The sequence below is a fragment of the Malaya genurostris genome, chromosome 2 (genome assembly GCF_030247185.1).
Source record: "Malaya genurostris strain Urasoe2022 chromosome 2, Malgen_1.1, whole genome shotgun sequence".
In the NCBI taxonomy this organism is placed as follows: Eukaryota; Metazoa; Arthropoda; class Insecta; order Diptera; family Culicidae; genus Malaya; species Malaya genurostris.
In genome coordinates, this window is record NC_080571.1 from 274696154 (window position 1) to 274717794 (window position 21641).

Consider the following 21641-nt stretch of genomic DNA (forward strand, 5'->3'; position numbering starts at 1 on the left):
ATAATTGCAATTTATTTGTCATATTAATTTATGGCCATACGAGTCGTTTTGGGTTATATTGGTTCCTCAATACGGGCTCTAGAATTACCGTAAATAACCGTAAACTCTGAAGTGGAACTTACTTCGTCTCATGGAATGTTCAATCGATTGTCCCACGTTTAGATTCAAATTCGAGCCGTTTTGCAGTTTCGACATTACAGGATAATGAGTGACTAAAATCTCAATTTGTCGCTTAAAACGACGGTCAGTGAAATAATGTCACTAGAACTAAAACACCAATTCATGCATATATTCACGCAAAATATACATGCGGATTGATAAAAAAACGTATCATCTCACTGCTAGGTGGATTAAGCACGTTTTTTTTTTCATACCACCTGTTCTGATCGAAACATGAAAACAGAGACCATATTATACATTGTCAGCAAAATAAGACCGCTTCATTGTAAGGAGACAATGTACTCATTGCACGAAATTTATTCTACATCTGAATCCTTTCAACTATTTAAGTTTGCCTTTGTATGAACTGTGTGTAACATTTTTACATTTTTATTGAGGCGAACAAATTCACAATCAATCAAATAGTACGTGCTATTATCGATATTCGGATGTGTGGGAAAAGCATGTCAGTTCTATTCGTATTCACGTCATCCAGTCAGTCTCTGACATTACCCTTCCGTCTTTTTTCATAATAAATGCACTTAGTAAACACCCAAACACACTCAATGAAAAAAGCATTCATACTAAATAATGGTATAAACAAACACAGATAGTGTTTGAATTAATTCCTTAAATCGATTTTTATTTCGTTATATCCTAAATGCTAGCAACACCACTTTTCTCTACCTGTTCCAGCAACGCCTGTAAATTAACATCAAACAGCTCACATCGAATAGGCATCTCTAATGAGTAAAAAGGATTTTTCAACACATAATCAGCATATAGCTCGTAAATTCTCCTCAACAGAATGTCCATGCCGGATTGGATATTTTCTGCAACCACCATAAACTTCACCCCAGTAAGCGTCTGAAAGCAATGCAGCCGAAAAGTGTCGGCCTCCAGCACTTCAATGCCGCTGCTTTTCGGCTCTGGACTCAACTGACTGGCAATGGCAAACAGAGGATAGAACATACTGGCCAGAAATATCTTCTCGTTGGTTGTCATCTTCGGCCGGCTGAACTTCAAAGTCAGCGGATAGTTGTCCTTGTTTTCGATTAGCTCCTTGATGTCACGTCCGTCTTCCAGTATCGATCCGTTCGCCAGGATACCATTGACGCTAATGAGAACATGACCAACTGTAAGATAGTTGAGAAATTTCAATTCAAAAGGAAACTGGTTTTATATTTTTTTTATAATACATCAAATTATAATACTCCCATTTGATTTATGTGTTAGATTACGAGATTGTTCATTTAATAAACAGGCATTTGTAAACGACAATGTCTCAACACACATACACTGGTATCTACATTCTGTCAAATCCATCAAATGCTTTAGGACATGATAGCTTTTTGAGTAATATAAATCTGCAGTACCATGTACCACAGCACGCCGAAACACCTACAAATTAATTAGTAAGATTCTTTTCTTGTACTTAGCTTTTCCTTGACCTCTATTAATGAGAGAATTTTTGTCAGTTTCTCCTTTAATAAGACTTGAATTATTTTGTTAAGAGAAACTCTTTTTTCAGTATTTCAGAAGTAAAGCAAAAAAATGACATAACAATAAGATACCATAAGAACAGCAGTGTTAAATTTATTTTGAACCTATTAGAAAAACGGCTCCAGTAGTAATTTCATATACTAAAACCACTAGTTAGAGTGAGATCTGCTGTCTCTGTTGAATATATTGGCTTAAAGGGTAAGATGATAATAGGTGCATTCGCTTCGAGCTTTTTCCACCCCCTGCTATGGAAGCTATTTTATATATATATATATATATATATATATATATATATATATATATATATATATATATATATATATATATATATATATATATATATATATATATATATATATATATATATATATATATATATATATATATATATATATATATATATATATATATATATATATATATATATATATATATATATATATATATATATATATATATATATATATATATATATATATATATATATATATATATATATATATATATATATATATATATATATATATATATATATATATATATATATATATATATATATATATATATATATATATATATATATATATATATATATATATATATATATATATATATATATATATATATATATATATATATATATATATATATATATATATATATATATATATATATATATATATATATATACGTATATACATATATATTGTAAATAAATGGTAATGATGCAGTTCATGGAATGTTTTTTTATTCTGTACTTTAATGTCACTTTAATAAATATACTGACTTATTCATGAACCGACCTTCGTACCGTTTCTCAACTCAAATCAGTTGCAAACATCTTCCACTTTGATATACCATCGTGATCGTTGTCAATTTTGACAAAGGATGTTTGAAATTTGGTCTAACCGGGAATCATCTAGAATCTGCTGAACCGAAATCAGTTCATCGATTCGCACCAATTTCTCGCTAACAACGCCTGTTGGCCCATTATCATCAGTAGTAAGTTTTTGACGGCGCTCACTTGTTGCATCAGTTCCTGTTCCTTCATCTCTAGATCAACAAGCACTGTGTTCGTTTTGCTGATCATTGAATTAACTTGTTTGTAGAGCATTTGGCTGCGCGCGATTCTTTTACCTTCATCTCTCCAGTTTTACAATACCTCGGTTAAGATTATAGTTCTTCTGACTTCGCTTGTGTTTACATATTTTTCACTATAATAAACAGTAACTATAGTGAACTTGTTCTTACCCTTCAGTGTTGCTAGTTTTATAGGAAATTCGTTAAAGTACATTGTCACTCTGACAGTGTATCATGACAATGTACCGCACGATGCAAAATGTGTCCTTGAAAATTTGTCGTAGTACTCCGTATTATAATTTGTATTTGTTCATACCATGCAATCAAACCACACTGGTGTCAAAAGTTAATTTCTTCAAACCTAATATAAATATAACTCTTGTCTAGTATTCTCTGCAAAACAAGTAATTTGACCTCTTTTTGAATAAGAAAAAAAAAGTGGTTTGTTGTAGTTTGATTATATTCCATCGAATTCATTTCCTGATGTTGGTGCAACCGCATGAAGAAAGATGTGAACACTGCTTAAACACAGCATTTGACAGCGAACTAGAACCAAAAGAACCAAAAATTTCGGCTTCAAGCCAATTGTATGGTGACAATCGCACCACCGATATAACAGTATTGAACTATTTTTTCTATGGTATTGCTTCTTAAAGCCGAATCAAAGATATTGTATTCGATATTATCACTATTCATTAGCGGCCCTTACACGAGTCATTAAAAATGTCATTAATAAAAAATAATATCATTTTCATGAACGTGTATGGTGCAGTAATGACGAGTTTTCTATCAAATTTGAAATACATTATTACATAGTAATCATTAAAAAGGACATTAATAATTCTCGTGTAAGGGCCGCTATTGATTGAAACTTGAGTAATCGGCAAAATAATGTGGTGGCCCTACTAATGAGATGACATTTGGAACAATAGCCCCAAATGAAATTCAAAAAATGATTAGGTGGGCACTTTATTATGCCAATCAGTGTATATTTTAAGCAGCAATTCAGCTGTTTTTCCAAGAAAGGCGAATCTTACAGAAGTAAACAAATCGAGTCTCTCTTGCTGACGAATAAAAGCTTCAAAATCCTACAATTTCGCGTAAAAATTCGGATCCGAAAAAATCTCAATCTTAGTAATAGAAATAACTATAAAGGGCGAAACCGTCATTCTATTTGTTTACAAAATTTTCGCCCTCCGTGTTCCATGTCTACAAACAAGGCGATACTTGAATTGCTAGAAACGAAAGGCGAAACTATTTATTTTCGTTATTTTAGATGGTTTCCTAACTGCTTACTACTGGAAATAGTAATAGAGACAATAAAGTCACCCGTAGATTTATCTAAGTTGCAGAAACCAGTCAATTTCACGAAAATTGCCTCCGGTTCCGGTATTACAGTGCGATTAGTAAAAGTAATGAGTATTTTTTCACAAGCGATGGCGAAACGAGGTGCACATTTTTATAAAATTTACTGGTAAATTCATCTAGTTGACTAATCTTGTTAGTTGGTTTGTATATAAATTTACTTTGGAACTACTAGTTCCCGGCATCCGCTTCCGAACGCACCGGTTATAGTGAAGAAAAGCTCCAAAAACGATACGCATCGGTACATGCTGGTCAGAGCGGTCAACTGTTACTGTTTTTTTTTTTTTTTGAAAAATCTGTATTTGACGGAAAAAAAAACTATGGAAAAATGCATACTTTTCAAAGTTAAACCAACAGTTTATCGATTTATCAAATATTGATCTGACACATATCTGACATAGAAATAATCTAAGGCTGTGAACCATTTCACAGTTGAACGTTTTTTCCTAAGAAGGCAGTACACTGGCACTAGCATGCTGGTAGCCAGCAGAAGTGTAAACGGGGCATTAATTTCAACTTTTGGTTAAAATCTGACACTCGAGTGCTTAATTAGATGTTGTCAGAAATAACCCTGCTCGAGAGCATGGTTATTTTTGACAGATCGATGGTAATTTTCTAACACTGAAAAAAATCTTGCAATGTAAATTCTATTAATTCTTTATTTGAAATTATTTCCGGTGGAGTGAAGGCCGCAGATTTATGGCGTTTTCGTTTTTAATTTGCACTACACCGGTGCAGTGCTACACTGAGGCATGAATAAACGAACAAAAATGACGAAAACATAAACAGTAACCATTGACTACAATAAACGATTCCATTGCACAGAGCTACACCAAACTTTTGATGAGTGCTACACCAGTGGTATCGGTGCAGAAAAAGTGTAGCACTGGTGTAGTGCAATTGGTAAAAACGAACGGTTTCAGTGCAGCTTTCGCTACACCAGTGTAGTGTAATTTAAAAACGAAAACGACATTAATTAAATTAAACTACTCGGCACAAAATAACCACTCCAGTGTCAGATTTCAACCAAAAGTTAAAATTAACCGCGGAATGGTTCACAACCAAAATAGGAATTGAAACCAAAGTCGAAACATTCATCGAAGTTTTTCTCAATTTGATGTCAATATTATGTCGTTTTTCATTGAAAAACACAGGAGGGGTGGATTGCTCTGGTTTTGCACTTTCGAGCAGAAATGCAACATTCTGACGGTGTTTCATTGCCATTTCTGTTCGATATGGCGGATATGGGGCAATATTCCTCGAGTCATAATCAAACAAACTACAACAACAACAACAACAATGTCAGTTTCGCCCTGCTTTGAAAAACAGCTCATTTTTTTCTATCGTCCATTCGGTAAAAACATTTGGGATTTATTTAATGATGTTTTCCAAATCGTCACTCTCTTACCGTTGATTCCATCCTTTTGTCCAAAAGACACGGTTACTTTTTTAGGTTCATAATCCAAGCTGATTTCTAGGGGATAACTGAATGTCCTTTCTGTTTCTATCTTCGGTACATTGTGGTCCAAATTGAAAATCAACCCTCCGGATTTACTCACTATGTAAACTCCATAGATCACCATTTTTTCATTGAATCCTTTGGTCTTAATAAATATAAGAATAAACAAAAATACTCTAAATTATTCGCATTCGTCCGTAAACACTTGACAGTTCCTAAACTACAGTTTGTATCAATTATTTGACAATACTTATCAAGTTTGACAAGTAGCTCACTTTATTCGAGCAGTTTTTTGTTTACGCACCGACAATCATCAATGGGAGCAGCGATTACACTGCCAAATCAGTTTACATCGCCAGCAAACAGATGATTTGGAATGTTCAAGCTCGAGGATGAATTCAGCCTTCACTAGAGTGCCGAACACTACGCTACGCCAAATGACGCTACACAATACCTCACAACGGTAGTGTGCCGTTTGACCATCAAGATGAGACGTATATTTGTGTAGCTTGAAGCAAAGTAGAAATCGAGAGCAAAAGTTACTCCCTTTTCTTTATTCGCAACAAAAACGCATAACTTTTATGTTTTTGTTTGAAATCTGGTTAGTTTTCTACATGCGGTTTTTTTCACAAAATGGATAGTTTATACGTAAGTGATGCAAAGAACCTTATCTACGATGTGTTCAGTTATCAAAAAATATTGTTTTTCTCTCGTTCCAGAACGTAGGAGCTGCAATATTACTCGGTATATTAGATAGCATTAAGGGAATAGCAGTAGTTTTTTACCTAGATAAGGAAGCAAACCGGAAGTCACTGCAATCGAAACCGACCCGCTCGGAACCGGGTCGTGCGACCAAGGAGAGCTTGTCCACTCCGGCCCAGCAGCAAATTCTACACCAGACGGCATCATCCTCGTCGATGTCGGGGAACGTCAACAAAGACAACGTCAAACGAAAGGAGTGTGTATTGCTTTTGCGTCTTGAACTATTAACTATTTTTAACTTAATTTTGGTGGGATTTGGCAATGGTTTGAAGCTCAACAATTTATTCGAACCATATTGGAGTGACGGATGTTACAAGAAAAGTGCTTGTCCTTGTCAAAAAAAATTTTTTGGCTAATTTTTCAATTATGAATTTAGTAGGCATTCATTGCCATCTATAATTAATTCTTCAGCATCAGGCGACTTGAAAGTCATTACTAACTACTTTGTTTTCGTTTTGCTTCTACGAGCTAGATGGCACTACCACGTAATCGCTGTGATTCCAATTGACAACTCATTAGGCTACGTATTATTTTTTAACTAACTAACCCTGATAACTATAGTTTCAAAAACCAAAATTCACTACCTTATGGTCTGGTCTGTTTGTGTAGGTGTAATAGTAAGAGATTCGAGAGTGCTATGAATTAAAAAGCTCAAGCTGTTGGGTATTGTTCGAATGATTCTAGCCCCCCGGTGAAAAATCTTAAGGGTTAAATAAAATCAACATTCATTCATATTCTTTTTTTCAGAATATTATTCAAATCTATTATTTCGTACTTTTCTTTCCAGTGAATCCAAGGTTTTGCACAACGTGCTCTATTGCTGCCTCCTGAACGGTGGAATCTTCATGCTAAGCATCCTCATGTTCGAGTATGGCGTTCTACCGGGACTGAATTACTTCCTGTCGTATATGTTCCCCGACTCCGGCACGGTTTCGACCGTTTGGGGTTGGATGAAACCGTCGCTATCGTTACTGTTCCATAGCTTCTGGGTGGCACCGCTGTTTCTTTTTAGTAAAATCGTCAATAGTCTCTGGTTTCAGGATATAGCTGACTCGGCCTACAAGTTCCGGAAGGGACGACCGCAGCTGATCTCCAGCATAAGCAAATTGATAGCGGACACCTTGATCAGTTTGCTAATTCAGGTGTTATTCCTGCTGCAAAGCACCGTCATCAAGTACCTTCCCATTCCGGTACCGTTCGCATGCAGTATCTTGTATATTGTGCACATGAGTTTGCTCTGTTCGCTGTACGCGTTCGAGTACAAATGGTTCAACATGGGATGGGAACTGCACAAAAGATTAACCTACATTGAAACCAACTGGCCGTTTTTCATCGGCTTCGGTCTACCGTTGGCAATCATTTCCGAACTGCCCAATTCGATCGTCATCAGCGGTTGTGTATTCTCAGTGCTGTTTCCACTGTTCATTCTCAGTGCCAATGAGGCTACTCCAAAAGTGGGAGTGTGGTAAGGCAACGGCAATTCATATATACTACTAACCATGTACAAACTTGTCCTCGATTTCAGTGAAACTCCTTTGAAACTGTTCTCTTTGGTAGTAGCCATAACCAACGCTCTATTCAGTAGCCGAACTAAGCTGGGCAAAGCTGCCCTGTCGACACCGATCAGTGCTAGCCAGGGAACACCCGGAAGTTCGATGAGAATGGGTCGCGGAATGTCGCCTCCGTTATCGAGCAGTACACCAACGCCATCGCTCAATTACCAGCTGAGTCAGCAGCAAAAAATTCGACACCACCAACATCATCACCGACAGCATCGCCATTCGTCGCCGTCTCCGTCGAGGGCCGGCTCTGTGGCTGAATCAGCTCTCGGCTCGGTTATGTCGTACCAGCAACAGCAACAGGCAGTACTAAATCGTAACCTCAGGCGATAATACTCTCACACAAAAAGAAAACAAGATGATAGAACCGAACACAACTCTCGCGGTGCGTGTCGCAAACAAGTGATCAACGAATAATTAGGATATCATAGCGCATAATAACCACACAAGCGTACCGATTTGGTACGAGAAAACAAAAAATAATCATCTGATAGAATGTTGAATGGTGCTCAGTTTAGGTTTCGGCTTTCTGTTTGGCCTTGTTTTGCGCAGGAATGTTCTCTATGTTTAAAGGTTTTTGTCGCCTTAGGTACAAGCTACCGTTATCGTGTGAAGCCAGCGTGACAAACTTATTGTCGTTTTTAATATATTTTACTTCGTAATAAAAGTAAACGATCAGACTGCTTTTTCCTCTCTAGAAGGGAAACATAAGATGGTTTCTCTGAGATTACGAATCGCATTGTGTTTCATGGCAAAAGAAAGCTCCCCGAAGATATTGACAAGTGTCTTTCCGAATATTCGAGAAAAAACCCGTTTTTAATTAACATGATGGTGCAATAGTGCCCTTCTCCTGTTACGTGGGATTCTACAAATCACCTTTTTATTGACTCTTGAATAAAAGCAAGAAAGTAACCTACGAAATGAAACAGTTTTGAACCAAATCCCGAAATTTTTTGTGTGTTCGCATCGTCATTAAATGACGGTTTGCAAGTTTTAATACAATTCACCCTGCAACTCTGGAACCGGAAGCTTGATCCGAATAAAATTCAATAGCAGCTTGTGTGGCCAAGAGATCTTCCTTTGGATTCTAACTTTGTGAAAATCGGTTTAACAGTCTAAGAAAGTGAATTGAGTTCCGTTTTGATGTCTTTTTGTTCCGATACTTCCGAAAACTGAGAACTGCTATAATCGAAGTCGATTCGTTTGGTCGGCAACTAACATAACCTAAAAGTTGGAGCAGCTTTGACTCTATTCTAAAAAATACGTTTTCGGTTTGAAATTTTAAATACACTTCACCTTAAACATTTAAGGTTTTTTTTGGTTTCTACAATTAGTACATATTTCGTTTCGATTCCTTCAGCTCAGCGGTGCTTAGCGGTTCAATTTAAATCTGTCAAAGCTATCTCCGAGAAAATGAAACGAGTTCCTTTTTGAGAGTTTTTGACTACTATTTCCGGAGCTGGAAACTGAGATCCGGTATGTTCGAATGACCTACACAATTCAGGAATACATCTAGTTGAAAAGATTTTTGAGAAGTGTTTCCTGCGTCCTGTATAGAAACACGCTCTTGAAATTGAATTTAATTCTTTTTTTTTTTCATAAATACGTTTATTTCTTAAGGCAGTTTACATAAGTTTTTCTTCGCCGTAGCATCACTTTTACATAATATTCTTATCCTAATTTAATTCTAACATAGTCACAACGTTTTGCATTTATTAAAACATATTCTCTTATTACTTAAATATCATCTTAGGTAACTCGTCATTAATTATGAAATCTACTCGGAAATATTATTTGAACCAAACGATTAACTTCTATAAATTATAAAATAAGCTGTTATTTTCAGACATTTTGTTAATAATTTCATAAACTGTTTCGAGTTTGTTTGTATCATTACATTATTTTTATTCTAATTTAGCTATTGGTTGAACTCATGGACGCAGCTGGGATCAGAACTAAGTCTTGAAAGGGGCCTTTATTAAATTGAAACTCCAGTTTTCTTTATGAAATGATAAATAAGTTTCATGTATGAAAGGTCACGACAAGCAAGAATGTCTCGAACTGGGATATTGGATAGTCTACCTTGGGTACGCAAAGAATTTATTAGTTGAGATCTGACATCACGATACTCCACGCATGTCCAAACGACATGATCAATATCTCGATAACCTTCGCCACAAGCACAATGATTAGTCTCGGAGAGCCCAATTCGAAGGAGATGTGCATCTAACGTGTAGTGATTGGACATGAGTCTGGACATCACACGAATGAAATCTCTACTCACATCCAGTCCCCTGAACCATGCCTTTGTCGATATTTTCGGAATAATTGAGTGCATCCACCGACCCAGATCATCTTTATCCCAAGAAGCTTGCCAGCTGGCAAGTGTTCTTTGGCGAGACGAGCTATAGAATTCGTTGAAAGCAATTGGTCTCTCATAAATTTCACCCTCAATAGCACCACGTTTGGCTAAAATATCGGCTCTTTCATTGCCAGGAATGGAGCAATGAGCCGGGACCCAGACTATAGTGATTAGATAATTATTGTTCAATATGTCGTTCAGGCACTGTTTTATTTTGCCCAGGAAAAACGGTTCAGTCTTGCCAGTCATGTTTGAGCGAATGGCTTCAATTGCACTCAGACTATCTGTGAAGAGGAAATAATGGTTTGGAATTAATGTGACGATTACACTCAAACTATAATGAACTGCTGCTAGCTCTGCTATATAAACAGATGCAGGTTCTTGAAGCCTAAATGAGGCCGAAACATTATTGTTGAACATACCAAACCCTGTCGCTTCTTCAATTCGCGATCCGTCCGTGTAAAACATTTTCTCAGAGTCAATATGCCTGAACTTACTTGAAAATATTTTTGGGATTTCCGTCGAACGTAGATGATCCGGGATTCCACGCACTTCGCGCTGCATGGATGTATCGAAAAATAAAGTTAAGTCAGGGACATTTAGGAGGCTGACACGGATAGGAATATATCTTGAAGGGTTGATTTCCTGTGACATATGGTTAAAATATACTGTCATGAATTTTGTTTGAGATCGAAGCTCGACTAGTCGTTCGAAATTATTAATTACCATGGGATTCAGCACCTCACATCTCATTAGCAGGCGTGATGAAAGCTCCCAAAATCGATCTTTTAATGGAAGAACTCCCGCCAGAACTTCAAGACTCATTGTATGTGTCGAATGCATGCACCCTAAAGCAATTCGCAAACAACGATACTGAATTCGCTCCAGTTTGATAATATGAGAGTTTGCAGCGGAACGAAAGCAAACGCATCCATATTCCATCACTGAAAGTATCGTTGTCTGATACAACTTTATTAGATCTTCCGGATGAGCACCCCACCAAGATCCTGTTATTGTTCGAAGAAATTTACTCTTTGTTGGCATTTTGTTATCAGAAACCTAATGTGTCCTCCCCACGTGCATTTGGAATCGAACCACACCCCGAGGTATTTAAAAGTTAAAACCTGTTGGATCATTCTTCCCATCATATGGAGCTGAAGCTGCGCGGGATCATGCTTTCTTGAAAAGACGACTAACTCTGTTTTCTCCGCAGAGAATTCGATACCAAGATGAACAGCCCAATCGGACAAGTTATCTAAGGTATCTTGCAATGGTTTATGCAGATCAATAGCTTTGGGTCCAGTAACTGAAACCACGCCATCATCTGCCAATTGTCTTAGTGTACATGGGGTTACTAGACAGCTGTCAATGTCATTTACGTAAAAATTATAGAGGAGCGGACTGAGGCATGAGCCTTGCGGGAGACCCATGTAACTATTTCTGAGTGTTGCCAAATCGCCATGTGAAAAATGCATGTGTTTCTCTGACAAAAGGTTGTGCAAATAATTATTTATAACCGCTGGGAGTCCATTTTGGTGAAGCTTGTCTGAAAGAACATCAATGGAAACTGAATCAAATGCTCCTTTAATGTCTAAAAATACAGATGCCATTTGTTGCTTTTGAGCGAAGGCAATTTGGATGTCAGACGAAAGTAATGCAAGGCAATCATTCGTCCCTTTATTTCTACGGAAGCCAAACTGAGTATCTGACAACAAACCGTTCGTCTCGACCCAAGTGTCGAGACGTCGTAGAATAATTTTTTCGAACAATTTTCTGATGCAGGACAACATCGCAATGGGTCTATATGAGTTGTGATTGGAAGCTGGTTTCCCCGGTTTTTGAATGGCGATAACTTTCACTTGTCTCCAGTCAGGTGGAACAATATTTTGCTCAAGAAACTTGTTGAACAATTCCAACAAACGTCTTTTTGCGAGGTTGGGCAGATTCTTCACCAAGTTGAATTTAATTCTGTCCAACCCTGGAGCGTTATTGTTACAAGACAAGAGTGCTATAGAAAATTCCATCATTGAAAGTGGGTTATTAATAAAACCATTATTTGGAGGAGATTCCCGTATAATGCTCTGCGTAGGAACAGAATCTGGGCAAACTTTCCTAGCAAAGTCAAATATCCATCGGTTCGAGTATTCATCACTCTCATTGCCCACGTTACGATTCCTCATTCGTCTGGCCGTGTTCCAAAGAGTGCTCATTGAGGTATCTCTTGACAAACCTTCGACAAAATGTCTCCAATAGCTACATTTTTTGGCTCGAAGTATGCTCTTGTACTTGGTTTCTAAAACCATAAGTTTTTCAAAATTCTGAGGAGTTCCTCCTCCCCGTTTTAGAAACGTCTTGCAAGCATTTTGTTTTGCGAGTTTAGCCTCTGAGCACTCTTTGTCCCACCAGGGGTTGGGAGGCCTTCTGTTAGTCGTTGGCCCAGGAAAGCGTTTAGTTTGGGATTGTTCTGCTGCCTCCAGAATCGAACAAATGATGAAGTCATATTCTTCAAGTGGAGGGAGCTCTTCCATTGAATTCAAAATACTAGAGATACTACTTTGGTATTTAATCCAGTCGATATTTTTTGTTAAATCATATGGAATACTAGCGGAAGTAGCAATGCAATTGCTACTGCTAATTGAGATGATGATTGGTAAATGATCGCTACCGTGTAAATCAGGCAGTATTTTCCAGGTGCAATCTAGTCGAATTGATGTTGAGCAAAGAGATAGATCTAATGCACTTGGGCGTGCCGGAGGTCTTGGGATCCGTGTCATGCTACCCATATTTAATACCGTCATGCTAAAATTGTCACAAATGTTTTGTATTAAAGATGATCTGCTATCATTGTAAACGGAACCCCACATAATACCGTGCGAATTTAAATCCCCCAGAATCAATCGTGGTGCAGGAAGGGCTTCAACCATTTCATTAAGCTGTTGCTGTCCAACTTGTGCTTTTGGAGGAATATAAACCGAAGCTATGCAAATATCTTTGCCTTTAATGTTTATTTGGCAAGCAACAACTTCTATACTAGAAGTTGAAGGGATGTTTAATCTATAAAAGGAATAGCATTTCTTAATTCCCAAAAGCACTCCACCATACGGAGAGTCTCTATCGAGACGTATAATGTTAAAATCATTAAAATTTAAAGCTATGTTTGAAGTAAGCCATGTTTCGCATAAAGCAAATACATCACATTTTTGACTATGCAATAATATTTTAAATGAATCAAGTTTTGGCATGATGCTTCGACAATTCCACTGCAGGACAGTGATTGTATCATTTGCGACGGGTGATAAATTATCCATCAAAAGATACAAAACCTGAGACAATTGGCCATTGAGCTGATAACTGCTTCAAAAAGGTTCTAGCTATTGGAAGGAATGCCATTATGAGGGTCTTTAAGGGTTCAGATATATTGAATGCTGAGAAAATTCATTCAACAATTTCCGAAAACTTCAGTAATCCTGTTGGTGGCTGTGAAATGGAGCCCACTGGATTATTATCTTTTTCTGTACTAGATCCTGGATTGGTTTGTGAATTTGACAAACCAGGAGGCACAGTCTTTGGTTTTGACTTTTTTTGTTTAACACGGGGATCTTTTTTTGAAGATGAAATTTTAGGTGTCTTTTTTGGTAATTTGGAGGAAGACTTCTTTCTCTTAACTGACCCTTGGGTAGTGATAAACGAATTACCTTCACTATTTTCGTCAGAGTCAGAGTCCTCTGGTTCCTCTAGATTTGAAAACCCGTTTTCGGTTTCCAAAGGGGGGACATCAATGACCGTTTTAAGCATTTCTGCATATGTGCGCTTATGTAGACCGTGCTTTTCAAGAAAGCTTAATTTTGTCTTTGTGCACTTTAAATGCAGTGCATACTGAAATATCATCATGAGGACTATTCCCACAATAAATACATTTTTCAATTTCCTTGTTGCAATCATTATCTTTATGAGGCCCTTCACACTTAATACATTTTGGTTTATTACTACAGTAAGTAGCTGTGTGGCCGAATTTTTTGCAGTTCGTACAATTCATTAAATTTGGAACAAAAAGCCGAACAGGGAGGCGAATTTTATCGACATAGACATGGGACGGCAACGCAGACCCGGCAAATGTCACTCGAAACGAGTCTGATGGGCGATAAACTTTTTTTTCCTCTTCATGAACTACTGAGTACAGTTGTTTGCACTCCAGTATTTTCACACCCTCAAGCATAGAGTTCTTGAAACGACCAACACCATGCTTGAGTAAATCATCTACCGAAAGACTCGCTTCGGTAACAACACCGTCAATTTCGACATCTTTGGAGGGTATGTAAACTTTATACTCTTTATTGAAATGTTCCGAAGAGACAATATCATTCGCGTGTTTCAAATTATTTACCACAACACGAATTTTATCGTTATTTACTTTTATGATCTCTTTGATTGAAGAGTATCGTGATGTCAAACCTTTATTAATTTGAAAAATGTTTAATGGCTTTGATATACGTCTAAAAAAGACTATCCAAGGCCCAGAAGAGCTCTCCTGATATTTTTTCGTTCGTGGGAGTATCGGATTCATGCTAGGATTTACGTCCATGGATTCATCCATTACATTAAAATTTTTAACTAAACTTTAAAATAAAATTTGAAACCAACACTACACAGTACTCAATCAAAAGGAAAAGAAAAAACTTCTACCTTGAAATTGTTGTCTATCTCCGTTGCACTGCCGTGTAGATCCTCGTTGCTCTAGATGTTCTTGTTGGATGTATCTGGACGTTGATACAATGCTGAAGCTCACTGTAGCGATAGAATATGATGTGATGCTACTGCTACCTGACATCCAGCACCACTCGAATTCCGATTTGCTTTCGTCTTCGCCAGCTGTAACCAGCGCAGGTCACCGGTGTATACCTGCGTGTTGTATGGCAGTGGAAAGACCGAGTTGTCTTGTCTCCTTCTTCCTAGTGCTCCGCACCGATATGCTTCTGCACCGAAGTGCCTTCGCACCGGTGTGCCTTTGCACTCTCCTGCTTCTATGTGCCTTTGCACTCTTCCTCTTCGATGTGCCTTTGCACTCTCCTGCTCAGCACTTGTGGCTGTATATTGCGGCCTGGGTAGAGTTTGGGAAACGCCCTTTGTTGTTTCCTTCACCAGCTTGGCCCAGCACTAGGGCTCTCTTATGCAGCACGACTATACGTTTTAACGGCTGCTGCCAACAGGTCTCTACCTGTAGTTCAACCGTTGTCGTATTTAACGCGTGTAAACCAACCAGCGTTATTAAACTGTACGCTTCTATACACAACCTTCTCGGTTGAACGGCTATTACTGAAATGAATTTAATTCTTATCAGCCTGTAATTCCAGAACCGGAAGTCAATGTTGCTCGAATATCAAAAATGTAACGAACGCCAATGATAATCGTTCGCTTTCCTTCGTCTTTGTTTGATTAACGCACCTGAGGAACAAATATGTACGCAGCGATCATCGTCAAAACCTAATTCGCGATGATCGTTCGTGCTGTCTTTAAAACGAGCAAATTAAAACGTTTTCCTCTGTATTAGTACCATAGTCTTGTGTGTGTGTGTGTGTGTGTGTGTGTGTGTGTGTGTGTGTGTGTGTGTGTGTGTGTGTGTGTGTGTGTGTGTGTGTGTGTGTGTGTGTGTGTGTGTGTGTGTGTGTGTGTGTGTGTGTGTGTGTGTGTGTGTGAAGAACCATTTCCCAGCACTCCCCCATTGCTGCTACCTCACGAGATATGATTATTAGAATTTATTAGATAAAGAATGCTTCGCGAAGAATGGAATCAAACGATCATCGCAGTAACGCTACTCGAACCAATTCGAAGAGTGAAGTGAATGAACGAATGTATAAAAAGAACATGCACGATGTATACCAGCAGCGAAGAATGTTTTAGTAGATTCGGGTTCTCTTCAAAAGATACGTGTATAAATTTGACAGCTGTCTGATTATTAGTTTGTGAGATATTGCATTTTGAGTGAAGCTACTTTTGTTATTGTAAAAAAAATGGAAGAAAAGGAATTTCATGTGTTGATGAAACTACTTTTTGATGAAAAAAAGTGCCGCCGATACCAAAAAATGGCTTGATGAGTGTTATCCAGACTCTGCACCGGGCGAAGCAACAATTCGTAAGTGGTTTTCAAAATTTCGTACTGGTCATATGAGCACCGAAGACGATGAACGCAGTGGACGTTCAAAAGAGGCTGTTACCGATGAAAACGTGAAAAAAATCCATAAAATGATTTTCAATGACCGTAAAGTGAAGTTGATCGAGGTAGCTTACACCCTAAAGATATGAAAGGAACGTGTTGGACATATTATTCACGAATATTTGGATATGAGAAAGCTTTGTGCAAAATGGGTGCCGCGTGAGCTCACAATCTATCAAAAACAACAACGAATTGATGATTCTGAGCAGTGTTTGGAGTTGTTATATCGAAATAAAACCGATTTTTTTCGTCGATATATAACAATGGACGAAACATGGCTCCATCACTTCACTCCGGAGTCCAATCGACAGTCAGCTGAGTGGACTGCACGCGATGAACCGAACCCAAAGCGTGGAAAGACTCAACAATCGGCCGGTAAGGTTATGGCGTCTGTATTTTGTGATTCGCAAGGTATAATCTTCATCGACTAGCTTGAAAAGGGAAAAACCATCAACAGTGACTATTATATAGCGTTATTAGAGCGTTTGAAGGACGAAATTTCAAAAAACGGCCTCATTTGAAGAAGAAAAAAGTTTTGTTTCATCAAGACAATGCACCGTGTCACAAGTCGATGAAAGCCATGCTGAAATTGAACGAATTGGGCTTCGAATTGCTCCCGTTAAAATTGTCTTACTAAAAAAAAACCTCTATTTTTACTTAGTAAATGAAGTTATGTCGTTTTCACTTAAGAAAATGACATCTGATCCAGGGTAGCTTCATCAAGCAAACACTTTTCCCGAAATTGTGCTGGGTTCGCACTTGACAACGGGGGTGTGACCAAACCCGATATAACAACGGGGGTGTGACCAACCCCGATATAAAGAAACTGACTCGAATTTCAGTTCAATAACTTTGAAACTAGGTTCACAACCGGCTTCAAATGAACGGTTTGACAGCAGCTAGGGTGAAAACTGGGTTATTTTTGACATCACACTTTCGAATATCGATAATAGACCTTATTATTTCACTGATTGTGTGAATCGTATAAGTTTTCACTTTTTCGCTTCCAAAAATTGTAACGGCACTCCTGGACTTAAGTACCATTTTCTCACATCGAATATGTTATAACAAGATTAAATTAGATCGGACAAACGAGAGTAAAAACTAATCAGGCCGCAGAATGAATGCGAGTACCTCAAAATGCCAAATCACATAAGGCCGAATATCACGAAAAGCCGAAGTACAAAAGGCCGAAAGCTACAAAAGCTTTCATTTTAAAAAGAGAAGACAAACACATGTTTTACAGGGTCGTTTCAGATTAGTGATTTGACGACTCTGACTGCGTTACCTTAGAGGCTTGGCTTCTCGCGTGATGGAAAAAATAGAAAATAAATATAAAAAATGCGACTCCGCCGCCTTCCGACCTTCTTATGCGGGCCATGCGATAGCCCCTAACTTTGGGTAGACTAGAGTGACTATAATCAGAGTGGCGACACCTCTTCGTTTGGAATGACAGCTACCAGTTCCAAACGAGCAAACGACCTGTCAATTCAATGTAAAGCTAATGGAATGTTTTGAATTGTTGCCAACATTACGGATGAGATGTCGTCACTCTGATTATAGGCACTCTAGAGTAGACCGGGCAAACGGGTGGATTACAGGTTTACATGCGGGGGCCGTCGGTTCCGACGGAGGGTCGGTTGCTCAATCCCACCGATGAGACTTGGCTTTTTTTGCTTAATCCCACCGATGAGACTTGGCTTTGCTTTTGTGGCTGCTCCATATTGCTAAGTGAACATAAACGACTCATCGTCCAATAACTAATCGAAAGAGATTGTCTCTAGCAAGGAAATCTGTTTTCCACGTGTTTTCGGACTTTTGTTAGCATTCGGCTTTTTGTACTTCGGCCTTCCGACATTTCGGCCTTATACATTTTGGCCTTTTTTAATTCGGCCTTTTGAGGCGAATGAATGTAAAAATTCTTTTTAAATACTATGTCATCTCACGTGTACAGTCAGTAAGGCGGGTATTGAACTACTTTTGAGGAAAGTCTTGGTATTACACTGCTTTTGAGGAATTTGAGCATGTTGTTTCTTAGTGTACAGAACCATTGCATGGCTAATGCTACACACTAAGATTTCATTCCTTTGTTCGGTAATATTTTTGACAAGAACTTTTGGTAATCTATAGAATTAACCGATATTTCGGTGCATGAGTTTTATTTCACAATAATTCAGCAAATTTTCACCGGACGATACAAATATCTTCGAAACAGTTATAAAATTTTCAGTAAGTGTCTTTTTATGACCCAAACGAAAATATTTAAGGGGTTCATCGAATTGATTGAGATACAGGTGCTACAGTTTTTAAAACATTAGAACCACTAAAAGTTTTTTGTTTACTTATAGGCAGAAAATAATTTGCTGCCTACACTAATCGTTCGATGGTAATTTCTGGTGAACTTGATGGATTTTGCAGTGTTTGACATTTGTCACTCTTTATCTCGTGGAATAAAACCATAGCCACAATAGGTTGGAATTACCTTCATTCGTTTTTGTGAATTTGTGTTGTTTTTTGAAATCCGAAAATCCATAATCCATAAAGGAAAACATACAAACAAAAATAGATTAGATCCATTTGGTTTACAGTTTACGGTAGTTGTTTGACAGTTTAGCAATTACCGAACGATCGGTAATCAATTCAATTACCGAACTGAATACCGAAAGTTCAGCTGTTGAAAATTCGGTAAAAAAAATACCGAATTCTGCGATATTTTCTAAGTGTGTTGAATCGCCCACCAACCCGGAACGCCAACGATTTTGGGTTCTTAGCCGATCCGAATTGCTAAAATCGCATCTATGATAAACTAGTTTGAGTGCATTTTCTTTGAACCTGAAGCTGTTACTGATCAATATTGCCACTGGTTCGGTGCGAACGGCGCTCAAAGCAGATTGGTCATAAACGTTACCGAATAGATTAGAGCACGTTTTCTCCTGATGGAAAGGAACGGACGAATAATACTGGGACTCTACAGCATGGATGGCGGTTTTTTGGTTGCACCATAATCACAGAAGAATCCAAAATTTTACCTCTAGTACGACGGTGTCAGGCGGATAACAATGCTGCTACTCCTGCTAGTGACTATTTAGAAAGATGCTGGTCCTTTGCCGTCTTTCGCATAAGAAGAAAGGATTAATTTTAGACCACGTGGTTTGCTTTACGGATAGACAGAAAATGACAACGGGATAGAGAAGACACAAACTATCGTCGAAACATTAGGGTATATTTCAAAATCACCATTTATTCAGGTCCATTTTCAACCGCGCACATTCAGTCCCGTAACGTAGAAACATAAAAAAGCATTCAATTCCTTCCTGCATACTACGATAAACTAAACGAATTCCCGTCCGAATGATCCAGCAGTTCATCCGGTGGTTCCTCTTTGATCTCCGGTACCGTATGGTACGCCGAGATCGTGATATGTCTTTGCAGTGCCTCGTAGTTTAGCGATGGGTCGTTCTCCTTGCCCATATTGGCAAAATTTTCCTTCTTGATACCGCGATAGTTAACACACTTCTTCGAGCTCGGGAAGCTCTGTATCAGGCTGGAAATGGTCGGATGCGATAGACCGAAGAACCAATCGCCAGCCGGTCGTCCATCTATACTGCGACAATCCAACGAGGCGTTTATGCACTGCAGCAGGGTTGAGTGGCATGCATCGGTAGAATTGCCTGCTATCGTGAGAGCCGTATCGTTCTCCGGTATAATTTCAAACCTGGGCGAATCTCCGTTGTCCAGAACACGACAGGTGTAAATGCACTTTTTTGTAGGGTCTTTCAGATGACCATATGGGCGTGTCACGGTGTAACCTATCGGGTAGATTGTATATTCAGTGTTATAAGCAGTCCGATCCGAAGCGATTTCGCCTAAATTGAAAATCGTGAACCCTGCGACCGTAATTGGATACGTGGGATGGCCTGTTTTATTTAGATGTATGCTTTGAAGACTCTTCTTGACAGCATTCTTCTCCGCGTTAGCATTGGCACGGGGTTTTCGAGGTTGTTTTGTGCCCTTAGTAGACGAATCTCCCCCCGCGTTACCATCGGGCGGGGTGCGTTTTTTGTACTGTCTTTTAGGTGGCAAGCTGCTCGCAATCAATTCATTCAATTTACTACACGGTCTGCCCAACTGCGTTTCCTTCTCATTTTCGTGTTCTAGCAGCTTCTTCAGCAAATATCTTCGTTCCTCTTTCACCAGTAAAATATTTTCCTGGATCTGGGCAACATGGTCACAGAGCGCAGCATTCTCCTGTAAATGAAAAGAAAAAAGAAACTTGTTACCAAAATCCAATGCCCATTACGAATATTAACAATTTTTGCTGACACACACGCCACTTACAAACATCAAATTTTTCATATATAACTTGAGGCGTCGATACTTCCTTCTGTATTTTTCGTTTACCGCCTGGTCCAGGACCGCGGGAAACGGAAATGAGCTCTGCATCGCGCTTAGTAGCCAGCAGAGCACTAGATTTCCGCCCAGCAATCGCGATCGATGGATTTTTTTCCGCACTTGCAGCAAGCCAACAGCATATACGTAATCGCGTCGATTTGCTGCTACCAACGTGAGGTTTTTCATTCAGGAAAAAATATGCGATAAATATGCCCTCAAAAGCAAACGCGGAGTTGTATTAAAACGCTCACTCGTCTCTTTTTGCTTATAAATTGCTAACACAACCGCAAAAAACACACGCACACTGTGTCATAAAACAAGAGCTTATGGGTAAAGTGGTGGGTCGAGCGGAGCATTTGTTGTGACTTTTCCCACTGTCAAGATGACATCAACGCTAACGGCAGAAGAGTAGCGTTAGAAATGCGCACCGTGCTTAATGCACGGGAACCCAGAAAGAGCTAGAAATGGGTAGAACTTCACTTTAAAAGACGATAAATTCCATTTTATTCCACTAAATTATAGCGAAAAAATTTTGTCATGAACTTTTTTCTTGAACAATAATGTTTGTACAAAAGCTACATATCGTTCACATAAAATAAAATTTTTTGGGCAAAATAAAACAGTGCCTGAACGACATATTGAACAATAATTATCTAATCACTATAGTCTGGGTCCCGGCTCATTGCTCCATTCCTGGCAATGAAAGAGCCGATATTTTAGCCAAACATGGTGCTATTGAGGGTGAAATTTATGAGCGACCGATTGCTTTCAACGAATTCTATAGCTCGT

At 38.4% G+C, this 21641-nt stretch overlaps 3 protein-coding genes across 3 annotated transcripts; 1 reads left to right on the forward strand and 2 right to left on the reverse strand.

Annotated features, from left to right (window-relative positions):
* Positions 1 to 769: 769 nt before the first annotated feature.
* LOC131430120 (trafficking protein particle complex subunit 4) lies at positions 770 to 5982 on the reverse strand. Its single transcript, XM_058594835.1, has 3 exons — positions 5871 to 5982; positions 5516 to 5711; positions 770 to 1295 (listed from the first exon to the last, which is right to left on the reverse strand). The coding sequence occupies exons 2-3, from the start codon at positions 5688 to 5690 to the stop codon at positions 817 to 819; spliced, it is 654 nt and encodes a 217-aa protein (XP_058450818.1). The 5' UTR covers positions 5691 to 5711; positions 5871 to 5982; the 3' UTR covers positions 770 to 816.
* Positions 5983 to 6072: 90 nt separating this feature from the next.
* Positions 6073 to 8621, forward strand: LOC131430119 (etoposide-induced protein 2.4 homolog). Its single transcript, XM_058594834.1, has 4 exons — positions 6073 to 6214; positions 6286 to 6524; positions 7116 to 7793; positions 7854 to 8621. Exons 1-4 carry the CDS (start codon positions 6200 to 6202, stop codon positions 8218 to 8220), a joined length of 1299 nt encoding a protein of 432 aa, XP_058450817.1. The 5' UTR covers positions 6073 to 6199; the 3' UTR covers positions 8221 to 8621.
* An 11060-nt stretch (positions 8622 to 19681) lies between these two features.
* Positions 19682 to 21120, reverse strand: LOC131430122 (transforming growth factor beta regulator 1). The gene is made up of 2 exons (XM_058594837.1): positions 20799 to 21120; positions 19682 to 20708 (listed from the first exon to the last, which is right to left on the reverse strand). The coding sequence occupies exons 1-2, from the start codon at positions 21036 to 21038 to the stop codon at positions 19782 to 19784; spliced, it is 1167 nt and encodes a 388-aa protein (XP_058450820.1). The 5' UTR covers positions 21039 to 21120; the 3' UTR covers positions 19682 to 19781.
* Positions 21121 to 21641: the final 521 nt, after the last annotated feature.